The 12,981-nt window shown below is 42.0% G+C and overlaps 1 protein-coding gene across 1 annotated transcript in view; it reads right to left on the bottom strand.

Annotated features, from left to right (window-relative positions):
- Positions 1-3,985: 3,985 nt before the first annotated feature.
- The window catches only part of LOC146382164 (ectonucleotide pyrophosphatase/phosphodiesterase family member 7-like), a 14,090-nt gene continuing 5,094 nt past the window's right edge, over positions 3,986-12,981 (bottom strand). Inside the window, exons 3-8 of the mRNA XM_084936857.1 lie at positions 11,244-11,465; positions 9,788-9,933; positions 9,038-9,670; positions 8,470-8,704; positions 4,648-4,702; positions 3,986-4,058 (exon numbers count right to left, since the gene is read on the bottom strand). Of these exons, the coding sequence (XP_084792983.1) occupies positions 3,986-4,058; positions 4,648-4,702; positions 8,470-8,704; positions 9,038-9,670; positions 9,788-9,933; positions 11,244-11,465 (1,364 nt within the window). The remainder of the gene's footprint in view (positions 4,059-4,647; positions 4,703-8,469; positions 8,705-9,037; positions 9,671-9,787; positions 9,934-11,243; positions 11,466-12,981) is intronic.

Raw genomic sequence — 12,981 nt, 5'->3', positions numbered from 1 at the left:
TTATTACCTCTCACAGCTTTGTTTGACTCCAGATTTACAGACTATATTTATGCATCAATTGACCACAAAAATTATGCTGCTTCAATCATTCACTAGTGATTTACAAAATAAGTATTAGACATAACTATTTTGGTATTTTAGGAACAGCTAGATTTATAGAAACAGGAATGAGAAATCCTCTTTTAACTACATAATAAAAGCAGAAGCTTAAATGCAAATGTTTGGCTCGCCTCACTGTTAGAGAGAAATGCTAAACTTCTAAATATTGTATCCCATTTATACACGGTGTAAGAAATGGCAATAATGAACACTAATACAAAACCCCGTTACTGCTGAGAGAGCAGTGAGCACCTCTGAATATTCATCACAGCAGCTACAAAGAAAAGAAAGAGACAAAACAAAGTTACACAAGAGCACAACAGACAATGACACCTAAAAACAACCTCCTCCCCACCTCAAAAAAACAACTGCTTCATGGTATCTTAGGAAAGGTAACCTTTTACACAGATAAGATATGACTTTACGACACTTGGATAAAACTGGATAATGTACTAGATAATGTCTGATGTCAGGGTTCAAGTCAGCTGATGGCTATCGCTGGGATAGACAGAGATCTTATCTCACCATTATACTGCAGGGACAGCTGAATTCACCTTCAACTTAGCCACCCTAACAGAATCCAGTCATCTTTATTGCAAACGATTAGTTTTTAGTCCAACAGACAAAAGGCTGAAAATGTTTCCATGTAATAAACGTTAGGCTGTGTTCAGCTTCTGTTCAGACTTCATTAAAATGCAGCTGTTTCATTGTGTCTGTACACCGCGGACACCAGAGAAATGTTCTTGTTTCCTTTCAGTCTTAATCACTTGACATTTATCAGTAACACAGTAACATGTTAATGTACTAAAGTACTAAAAAGTACTTCATGTTTCACATATAAGTTACTGAGACCCATCTAGTGCTGGATGAACCCTGCTGAACAGAACAAAACGGAGTCATGTGAGCATTTACCTGAAAGACTGCGAGCTTGCTCTCACCCTCTAGTGTTCTGCATTCATCAAAGTAACACAAGCGTTTACTTCAGCAGTGGCAGTAAATAACCTCCAGGCAGCGTCTTGGTTCTGCGGTCACAAGCTGCCATGCGCTGGTCTTAACACATGATGAACACGATAAAGACATGCAGCACCAGCTGAGGTTTCTCGTGTCTCTTAAACTGAACTTGGTAAGTTTTTAATGCACGTTGGTGAAATAGTTTAAATCATAAATTGTCTTTGAAGACTGTGTTTGGTGTAAGTCTTGAAACATGTGGAAACACTCTTATCATATCAAACTCTGTTGTCGGAGGTAAAATAAACTCAACCTACAAAAACAGTATTTCTCCAGGTTCCTTACTTCTACTTTCAGAGTCAGACAGCAGTGTTCAAGTGTCTGTCATGTAACGCCGGGCTTATCTGCTACGACAGGTTTGAGAATATAGACGATAGAACTGAAAAGCATGCCTGGATTCCACCTGTGACATTTCACGTGAGTCTCATGTATTTTGTTCAAGTAGACACTGTAGAGGCAGACACAACACAGCTTATTATTGATACGAAGAAATCCTCCAAAAAATGTTCAGTCATACCTTTGAAATCATCACGGTCCTTCAGCCCAACCTTCCCAGGAGTGACATACCAAAATTACTCCAACACTACATCAACAACTGAAGCAGGAGGTCACAGAAGAACTCAGTAAACTGCAGGACTCATGCCACTCAGAGTCAACAATAACAAACAGGATGGGCAAAAATGGTGAAAACCACTACTGCCCCAAAACAACACAAATGCCCGTCTCACATTGATGATCCTCCCAAAATTGTGGGAAAACTTCTGTGGACTGACACGACCACATTTAACTTTCTGGTAGGTTTATTACTTCTGGTTTAAAATGAACACAGTATTACAGAAACAAGGAAATTACAGCAACAGTCAAACATGGTGGAGGTAGTGTGAGGACTTGATGATAAAATTCTTCTGAAATAAATTTGCTTATTTAATTATTGTGTTATAATTATAGCGTTCAGCTGTGTTGAAATCTAATGAGTGTGGAGACATTTGAATATGATTAAAATCATTTATATTTACTCTAAAACTGTACAGTGAGTCCTGGTGACTGTACGGTTAAGCATTCAGATTTTACTGGGGCCACTTATGTTGGTTTTATCTGTTAACTTTGAAAAAGGGGCTGGTGATGATGGTGAAGGGTGGAGTAGCATAAAGGGCTCTGACCCCATCCAGGGCCATTTTATCCACATTAGGTTGTAGTCCCAGCCTTCGACGGAGGTGAGCAGCAGCGTGTTCCTGGTAGATCCTCTGAAAAGTGACTGTTCAGAGTTCTGCAGTGAGGCTGCAGAGCAGGCAGAGCTGACAATCAGACAGAGAGCAGAAAGCCAGGGGAGCAGCAAAGATTTAGATAGTGCTGTAGTTTTACCAACGATCCACTGTGCTCCAGTTTAATGTTTCCTGCTTTTGTAGTGACTTCCAGTAATATACAAGTATGACCAACACTCCAGGACAAAAGAGAAACTGTGTTGCACAGTGTTAGTGGATACACCCTGAATGAATGCATTTACTTTAAAAGGCATATCAGTCAGTACTTATCTGCTCATAATCACGTTTTAAACCTTTGGCATTGGATTGAGGAGTTATGACAGGGAAGGTATGTGTGTGCATGCTTGTGTGTGAAGAGCCTGGACGCTGACAGTTAAACTGCAGCAGGTCAAATGGACTGAACTGCCAAAGGGGATTTTTCCTTTGAAGCTTCTTGTAATCTTTGCATATTTAATTAATGGTTCTTTAACATTCCTGCCCTCTAGCAGCTGGGACACACTGATGTAGGGCAATTCCTTGGAGTGAGCTTGCCTGATGAATCCAGCCCATCAGCTCCACTGCACTTGTGGTTCTAGGATATTTAAAAGTAGAATGAAAGAGGGCCCAGCGGTTAAAGCTGGAGAAATCTCTGTGTGCAAGGCTGAAACTTGCACACAGAGACTCACACCTGTGACCTTCAGGTGTGAGTCTGTCATGGAAATGGGTTTCAGCTGGAACACAGCTCGCTCTGCCATCCACAGATCACACATGTGAACACGATGCAGACGCTCTGCTGTCCTCTCTGGACCAACGTTCATTTAAAATGGACTGAGGCAAAGTGGGAAACTGTTCTGAGGTCAGCCAAAATGACTTGTTTGGACTAAAGACGGGAGGAAGAATCTGCTTTGTTACCAGCACTCAGCCTTCATCTCTGATGGTGTGGAGGCGCATTAATGCCTATGGAATCAGCAGCTGGCACATCTGGAGAGGCCATCAATGCAGGAAGGTGTATACAGGTTTTAGAGCAACAGAGGACGTATTTTTCAGGAGAGACCTGCATATTTCAGCAGGACAACACTAAACCACATACTGCAGCTATTCCAGCAGCACAGCTTCATAGAAGAGTGCAGGTGTTGAACTGCCTGCAGTCCAGACCTTTGACTGACCTGAAACATCTGATACATCATGAAATGAAAAATACAGCAAAGCAGTGAGAAACCTCTGTCAGAGAAGAAAGGGACAACAGTCCTCTCTCTAAAGCCCAGCAGCTGCTCTCCTCTGTTCCCAGATGTTTACTGGCTGCTGTTAAAAGAAGATGGGACGCCTCACAGTGGGAAACTATTTTTTATGAGTCATGTTGCTGCCATTAATATAGTGGGGTTGTAGGGGTTGCAACTCTGAATTGGATAAGTGGGAGAACGTGGACAGATGGAAGGAAACATTTTGATAGTATATTTAAGTATGTTCACAAATGATCAGAGTTACAATGAAAAATGGAGAACAAACAAAATCACCAAACTGCTGTGATTCATGAATTATTATTATTTTTGATTAAGAAGTGCTTCTGTGCTGTACTTTCACATTTGTATTAAACAATAGAGGATTTCTCAAACTAGATTATTATGTAAAACAAATTCTTAAAAGACAGTTTGCGTTTTGTCAGCCTTTTCATCATCATCATCATCAGCAGCAGCATGCTTTGGTTTGGATCTGAGAAGAGAGGACAAAAACAAAAAGAATGGGTCAGATAGCAGGATGCAGCATCAGCTTTGTTACAAAATTAACAGTGAAATATTTGCACTTTAACAGGATTTATGTTCACAGTTTTATTGCTTCAGAATATCTGCACATTCCAATCACAAGTTCAAAGTTACCTTGGTGACTCTTATGTATGTCTTTCTTTTAGGCTGGAGGCTGAAAACCTTTATTTGACCCAAAATGTTACAGAAAGAGTACTGAGAGAAACTAGAAGGAGAGGCGTCTCGATGCACGCTCAGTCACCCAGGTGAGTAAATCCCAGAAGGTTGATTCTGTTCATCTGGACTTTGTTTTCAGTCTCAGCTGACTGCAGGTTTCCCCAAACCCAACCTTACTATTGCTTGCTTAAAGGGGAATTCTTGGGTTTCCTTTGCTTTAAAGTTTTGACCTTAATATGTTAATTGTGTTTATGTATTGATTTGGCAACAAGTACACTGATAGATGTATCCATGATTACATGATTATAGCACTTTACCTATTTGCTTTTCTCCTTAAACACCAAGTATAAGAAGTTCCCACTATAAAAATCAGAACCAGAAACCCAGCCACTGCTGATAAGCCAATGAAAGCCTGATGATGACGATTCACCTCGTAATCTGCAGACAGACAGAAAAGTATGAATAGTTACGATGCAAAAGACAGAGAGACAAAGCTACACAACGACACTCACACATATCTGAACAGGTTGGTGCTCTTATCTGAGCAGAGACGGCAAGATTAAGGGATTTGTTTGGGAATATAAAACTTCCCCCATTCTGCAGTAACAACAGTAATGACATTTATATTTACTGACTGGGAATGGCACTGCATCTGTGTTACACTGTGACACTCCATCTGTGAGGTGATAACAAAGGCTATAATTATTATGTAGATTTAGATCTCATCATCTACCTCAACTAAGAACAAGCTGCAGTGTGTTTTCTGTCATTTCAACTCAAAAATGTCAGTTGTCTTTTTATCAGTGGACATGATTTAAAGTTATCATCATCCCTTCACCTCAGGTTTCCACCATCTGGTTCGGGGATTATCACCATGACACGGTCCATTCAGACTCAATGACCCTAGCCTCTCTCAGAATGCTGTTGAAGAGCCCAGGCTGTGCGTTGAAGTGAGCCCGACTAGCTGGTGTCGCTCAACCTCACGCACTAGCTTAGGCTCCTTCTGCACCAGAGAGGTGATGTTCCATGTCCCAGTAGACTACCTCCATAGCTGCCAGGGCCTCTGCCCATGACTGCTGTCCAACACACATTGTAGCTGCTCCCTATGGGGCCTCGTGCATTTGGTGAGCCTACAGGAGCGCAAGCCCATTTAGGTTTTTCCCTCAACCACAGTAAGGTAGTAATTCATGGAGAATAAATTATCATTTAAAAACTGTAAAAATTGCATTTGTATTTACTCTGGTTCTCTTTGTTTAAAAAAAACAAGACATTTGGAAGAGAAAAGACTTTTCACTGCTCTGTATATTAGTCAGTTGCACTCAGTTATGTTAGCATGTAAATGGAGAGTCCTCTTCACACACTGAGGTTAATTATGGAGTTCCACAGGGTTCAGTGCTAGGACCAATTCTGTTTACATTATACATGCTTCCCTTAGGCAGCATCATTAGAAGACATAGCATACATTTTCACTGCTATGCAGATGACACCCAGCTCTATCTGTCCATGAAGCCAGATAACACACACCAATGAGTTAAACTGCAGGAATGTCTTAAAGACATAAAGACCTGGATGGCCGCTAACTTTCTGCTTCTTAATTCAGATCAAACTGAGGTTATTGTACTCGGCCCTGAAAATCTTAGAAATATGGTATCTAACCAGATTCTTACTCTGGATGGCATTACCTTGGCCTCCAGTAACACTGTGAGGAACCTTGGAGTCATTTTTGACCAGGACATGTCCTTCAATGCACATATTAAACAAATATGTAAGACTGCTTTCTTCCATTTGTGCAACATCTCTAAAGTTAGAAATATCCTGTCTCAGAGTGACGCTGAAAAACTAGTTCATGCATTTATTACTTCCAGGCTGGACGACTGTAATTCATTATCATCAGGAAGTCCTAAAAACTCCCTGAAAAGCCTTCAGTTAATCCAAAATGCTGCAGCAAGAGTACTGACAGGGACTAGAAGGAGAGAGCAGATTTCTCCTGTTTTGGCTTCCCTTCATTGACTTCCTGTTAAATCCAGAATTCAAAATCCTGCTCCTCACATACAAGGTCTTAAATAATCAGGCCCCATCTTATCTTAATGACCTTGTAGTACCATATCACCCTATTAGAGGACTTTGCTCTCACACTGCAGGCCTACTTGTTGTTCCTAGAGTATTTAAAAGTAGAATGGGAGTCTTCCACAGTGTGTCTTTGTCCTGTCTTCCTCACCTAACCTTAACGGGTCGTAGCAGATGGCCCCGCCTGTCCCTGAGCCTGGTTCTGCTGGAGGTTTCTTCCTGTTAAAAGTTTTTCCTTCCCACTGTCGCCAAAGCACTTGCTCATACCCACATAGCTAAATTGGTATGGCCCACACAATGTGCTTACACATGGCCCACATACCGCAAAGAATGACGGCCCTTTGGTGGCCCAGATCAGGTTTGCCAGATGTGGCCCGCACATGGGCCACCAGTTGCAGACACACTGGTGGTCCTGTGTTGGCCCATATGCGGATTACCTCTGGCAAACCCGATCTGGGCCACCAAAGGGCCGTCATTCTTTGCTGTATGTGGGCCATGTGTAAGTTGTGTGCAGCCACAGGCCAGTTGCAGACACACTGGCCCAGAACAGTTTCAGCTCTGGCCCCAGATGTCAGCCTAATGTGTACCTTAATCAAGCCATGTAATAACAACATGCACCGCAACATGATAGTGCAAAAGCAACATGACTAAACTCTGTTCAGACAGTGAATGGACTGATTCTTATGTAGCGCTTTTCTACTCTCCCAGATTACTCAAAGTACTCTATACAACATGCCACATTAACCCATTTTCTCTAAACTGGGTGTTTCCTAACTACATTCACACTCTTGACATGCAGACTGGAGGAGCCAGGGATCGAACCACTAACCATCCAATCAGTCGGTGACCTGCTCTACCTCCTGAGCTACAGCCACCCACTGGTAAACATGAGTAAACCCTCACTAGGTTTTGGATAAAGTGTACACTCACAAACCTGTCAAACCTGCATTTGAAACGTTGGCTACCATAGCAGTATAGTATTGCAACATGGCATTTGGGTCTTCTAACTAAAATAGAAAAATAGGAACATAAATAGTGCATCATTGCCAGACCTGGCCCACATCTGGTTGACATACACCCTGCCATGACACCATTGTCCGAAGTACCAGCTTGATGCTGGACTCAGGGAAGACCTGTTTTCTATGAGCCTGGGCCACATACGCCAAACCACAATCGAGCCAGATGTGGCATGCCATCACATAAACAGTGCCATCTACGCCAGGCCTGGCCCATATCTGGATGACATACGTCTTATCATGCCAGAAGTCAGTCAGCAGTGCCGGCTTGATACCAGATCCGGGCCAGACCTGCTTGATATGTGGGTAGAAGGGTCATATGATTGCTGTGGTTTTCTATGTTTGGATTTTTTTGTGTATTGTTGTAGAGTCCTTAAATTACATTAATAAAACAACTGTTGTTGTGATTTGGTGCTTGTATAAGAATTTCTTTTATTTATGTATTATTCATATTATGTTATTGTATAATGCCTTGGTGCCACTGGATTTTAGCATGTCTCACACTCATGCAGTTAGACAGATGGTGGGAGTCTGGTAAGGAAGTTGGGGGGAAGCAGAACTCCACAGGAAGAGTCTTTTGTGTCTTCGAGGACTCTGGGAGGTAGCAAGGGAGTGTGAACCTTAAGGTGTGAAACAGCGGTGCACTGCCTTTTGTTCCTGAAGAAGGTTTTTAACTGAGAGCCATGCTAGGCTCAGGGAGACTCTGCTGACCGTCTGCCCTGCGGTCATGCAGGCTCTCCACCAAGCTTGGTTTTCTGTTCTTTGTTTTGATTAAAGAATGTTAGCTACCGCTCACCGCTTGTATGCAGGCTTTATTTAAGTGGAAAACTTCCACAACATTCCATACAAATAAAATCTGTGCAAAAAGCAAGACTGAGAAAAAAGATCTTTTTTAGCACCAAAAATGGTGTTTATGTATCCCAGGTGCTACTTATGTGTTTGGTTCGTACAAATAAAAGAAATACTCTACACCTAAAATCACCTACACCAACAAGCAGTCATAGCTAGGGATCGGGATTGGTCCCAGTAGTTTGATGCTGTGTAAGTCAGTCCAGTTACCATTTAAAAATGGGGCTTCATCTTTTATCTCTATAGCACAAAATTTGCCAGTGCTGTTGTTACCTTCTGTGTTTTTCTTGGGGAGCAGCATTTGCTTGGTATTGTCGAGGTGTCCATCATTGATTTCTGGGTTTATTCCTAGTAAATGGCACATGAGTGGGTACACATTAACAGTCTCAAAGGGCCCAACCACTAAATCCTTCTGGAAATCAGGCCCAACTGCCCTGAAGAAAGGCTTCATGTCCATCACTTGATTGTCAAAGCCATGCTCTCCTTTGTTGAACTGCACAGGGAAGAACTAGAAGTTGAGAGAAAACAGAGAAAACCATGAGTTGTGGAAAAGAGTAAGTATATGTAACTATACATTTGATCATTTTTGTTTCCCTGAGTTATGATTTGAAGCTTTTGCAAACATTTCCACCCTGAAGTTTTACTCAGTAGGATCACACCATGCTGTGCAAAAGGGTAGTTGATGTTATCCTCAAGGTCTCAGAGATACTAAGAGCATGGCAGGAGTTTACCTCTTATTATCCACTAAGTCTTAGGTGATCTGACTAGGGACAGTGTTGGGTTGTAGCCACATGCTAAAGAGTCACATTTTCAGAAAGTAGATGGGCATGCATTCTCTCACCCCATTGATTACGTATCCAGGATCAGCAAAAAGGATGATGGGAAGGAGTCGAGCATGTTTACTATAGTGCAGCCACACTGGCATCTCTTCCTTTTTATACACATGAAGATGTGGGTGACTTCCTTTGAGGGCACTGTAGACCTTCTCAAGCATCCCATCCTTAGGAAGCAGCATCCCAGCAGGTCCATAGTCCACAAGATGGAACTGGATATCACTGAAGTTGAAACCAGGAATCTTATAGAGGATGATCTCTTCAACCTGTGCACCCCGTAGAACAGTAGTCATCCCATGGTCAGCGGTGATAATAACGTTGAGTCGGTCAGTAAGGCCATGATCTTGGATTTTATCCCTGATGTAGCCCACAGTACGATCCACTTGTTGAACCATTTCCCGGCGTTCTGGGGAATCTGGTCCATATCGGTGCCCAGTCCCATCTGGTTCTCCAAAATACAAAGAGACAAAGTCCAGGTCCTGTTGGTGGAACCAGTCTCCAATCACTTTGTCGATGTTCAGCCTCCACTCTGTTTCATTAGAATAATCATATAAACGTGGTTCCACTTCCCTCACCCTGACAGTCTCCCCTTTGTAGGTGGCTGCTGTGCCAGGGAAATGTAGAGATCCTGCTTTGAGACCCTGGAAGGAGATGTAGGAGACGAGGAAGGACATTAAACTACATTAAAACAAGGGAAACAGCTTCATGACACAGGAACTTTAAATCATTGAGGTAAGGTACAGACAAATCTAAAGAACCTGTCTCTGTGCTGTTATCCAGATGGGTAAGCTGCCGTTGTCCCAGTATGAATCAACAAACTGAGTCATGTAGTACCCCTTCTTCTCCTGAGTAGTAGTGTTGAACCACATGTTATGGATTACTCCGTGATTCTCAACATAGCGTCCTGACAGACAGAAGAAAGAAACACTAATGAGGAGCGTTAAGAGAACGTAAGGGTAAATGTTAAAAGTCCTTCGGTAATATACCATATTTTTCGGACCATAAGGCACACCAGATTATAAGACGCATCAACCGCTAACATCAAAATGTGATCCTTTGTGTTTGTTCTCAGATTTGTGTACAAACACTTCTGAAAGGATGGTCTTGCAGCAGGTGTAGATCACGTTGGCTTCATCTTTTTAAAAGACTGTTTCTATTTGTGTTTGTTTGAATTCTGTTTCTATAAGTCAGTCTGCCACTGTGAGCAGGGACGACTGTGGCTCAGCTGAAGAAGCTCGTTGGAAATAAAGGTGCATCTACCATCACATCCACTACAGTGGACAGTTGGTCAGACCTGAGCTAAATCTACATCTCTTTGTACTAGCAGGAGGTTTGTTGTGTACCCGTGGTCCAGCCACTGCTCAATACCAGACACAGAGACTTTAGTAACATCTGAACAACAACCACAGTCGTATTTAGAAAAATGAAGCACAAATTATGAAAGGAAACATGTGCACAACTTTCACTCCTTAGTATCCAGGAGAAAGTATAAAGTATACTTCAAACCAATGGTGTGAATGTTATTAATGCACTAGATGAAACAAGTAGGGATAGTTTATAGTGAAACAACATTGCTTTAATAATACTGCGCTATAACTAATATTTATTAGATTAATTCTTAATCAGACATCAGTGATGTCTGTATAAATCAAATGAATTCACAGTGATCTTTGCAGTCAGGCATATCTTATTATTTTTTATTGATAAAGCTGCACATAGCCTTCTAGTTCTTCTTCTTTATCCCAGCTGTCTTAGGGAGAGAGGCGGTGTACACCCTGGGCAGGTCACCAGCCTGTGGCAGGGCTAACACATAGAGACAGACAACCATTCACATCTATGGGCAATTTAGAGTTCCCAATTAACCTAACCTCACTAACTGCATGTGTTTGGACTTTGGGAGGAAGCCGGAGTACTCAGAGAGAACCCACATGAACAGTGCTAACCACCATGCAGCCCTAAGTGAATAACTAATATCTCTCTAATATCATTCTCTTTTTCAATTCAATTTATTTATAGTTTCAAATCACATCAAGAGTCGCCTCCACGCTTGATCTCAGCGCGCTTCATCAGACAGCTGCAGCTTAATGTTGGTCTAAACGAGGACTGGTTTATACGCGTTCATGGACAATTCTGTTTTTGTACCAGTAAGGTTCAACAACTTATCTAAGCTCTCTAGAATATAATATTATCCAGACGTTAAGACTTTTTAAATACCTGTGAGCAAAGTGAAGTGCGTGGGGTTGGTAATGGTGATGAAGGGCGGTGTGACGTATTGTGCCTTCACCCCATCCTTAGCCATCTTATCCAGGTTAGGGGTGTCCACATCCTGGTCATAGTTCCAGCGGAAACCATCAAAGGAGATGAGCAGCAGCTTGTTCCTGGTGGGCTGAGCTCTTCTAGTGTCCCGCAGTGGGACAGCAGCACAGGAAAGGCTGCCTACGAGGCAGAAGGCAGTCAGGCAACGCAGCAGCATCTCAAAGGATCTCAGGCTACACTGAGCTGTGTCAGCATACCTGCTTCTCTACTCTCAGTATTGCTGTTTCCAGTGTTGACACCTATGTTACTGCTGTTACATAAGTATCACATGTCATCTGATCTGACAAGATGTTCTCTCTTATCAACCCATAAAAAACTGAAATCTAAACTCATATCATTTGATCATGAGTTACAGGTTAATCCACTGTTATTGCCTTTCAATTACTTTATCTGGGAAGGAAGAACCCCGCAGATATCATGAATTGTTGGGAGATGAGGTCAAAGAGAAGACAGCAAAGAGAGATTTGTATCTTTCAAAATGCACACCAAGGTTGTATTTTTGATGTGAATTATGTTCAATTGTATTTTATTAACTTAATTGGTCTCAGCTAAATTGCCTCATTATTATATCACATCATAACAAAGTTCATGTTCATGAGCACTACAACATCCCATAATAGAGATTGAAAATGTGACGTCATTTCCGGGGTAAAACCACAAAGGATTGTAGGTACGAGTGACAAGCGGTACTAGTGCACGCAGGCTTTCACATGAAAACAGTCACACAGCGATAAAAAGAAACACAAAGAATGGCAAGAAGCTGTTGTATTATTGACTGCAATAGCCGGTCGCATCACAGCCACGGGAAGCCGACGGTAAAGAGATTGGTTTTTATCAGATTCCGTCGTGGAAGAGAAATTGTTTAAGTCATGTTTCCGAAGTAACAGAACCGACGGATGGCCTGGATTGCAGCCATTCGAAGACCAAATATAACGTCCCAGAACACTCCAGCTCACAGGTTAGTCTGCTCCAAGCATTCCCACAAAGGTCAGTCTTCTGTTGTAGTTATTACGTAATTTATCATAACATCATTGTTGATGTAGGTAACAAATAAGTCTTATATTGATTTGAAGTGAATTCGTTGCACTATGCTGCTTTGTTCACTGTGGCTTTGCAGGCTAATGTTTGTTGTGTTTTGTAGGAAAACCGGCCTACAAAATGCTGGAATGTGATCCAGACTGGGCCCCTCTATCAACCTGGGCAGAGATGGGCAGTAACGCGTTACTTGTAACATGTTACGGTAATCCGATTACTTTTTTCAAGTAATGAGTAAAGTGAGAGATTACTATTGCAAAAACGGTAATTCGATTACCGTTACTTTCCCGTAGGAACGCTGCGTTACTGCGTTACTAAAACCGTGATTTTTTTGTGAGAATGTCTCATGACAGTGACGTAAGCGAGTGCGACATTCGTGACAACAGCTGTGTGCAGATCAACAATGGATCATATATCGAGTGCAGGAGAGAGTATGAGCGTGCAGCGTTTAAAGCATGGAAGTACTGACCTTATTTTGAGTTTGATTCCATAAAAAGTGACAAAAACATTAGTGTCCGTTGTGTGTGGGAAGAAAACTTCTTTTTACAGCGAAAAAAACCCTAAACTTCCGAGCAAGCACCGAGTGCGCTGCCACGTAATG

Source organism: Perissodus microlepis, chromosome 8 (genome assembly GCF_051167445.1).
Source record: "Perissodus microlepis isolate ML-2025 ecotype Zambia chromosome 8, ASM5116744v1, whole genome shotgun sequence".
Classification (NCBI taxonomy): domain Eukaryota; kingdom Metazoa; phylum Chordata; class Actinopteri; order Cichliformes; family Cichlidae; genus Perissodus; species Perissodus microlepis.
Note: the sequence above shows the minus strand (reverse complement) of the source record. Positions and strands in the feature narration are given on the sequence as shown.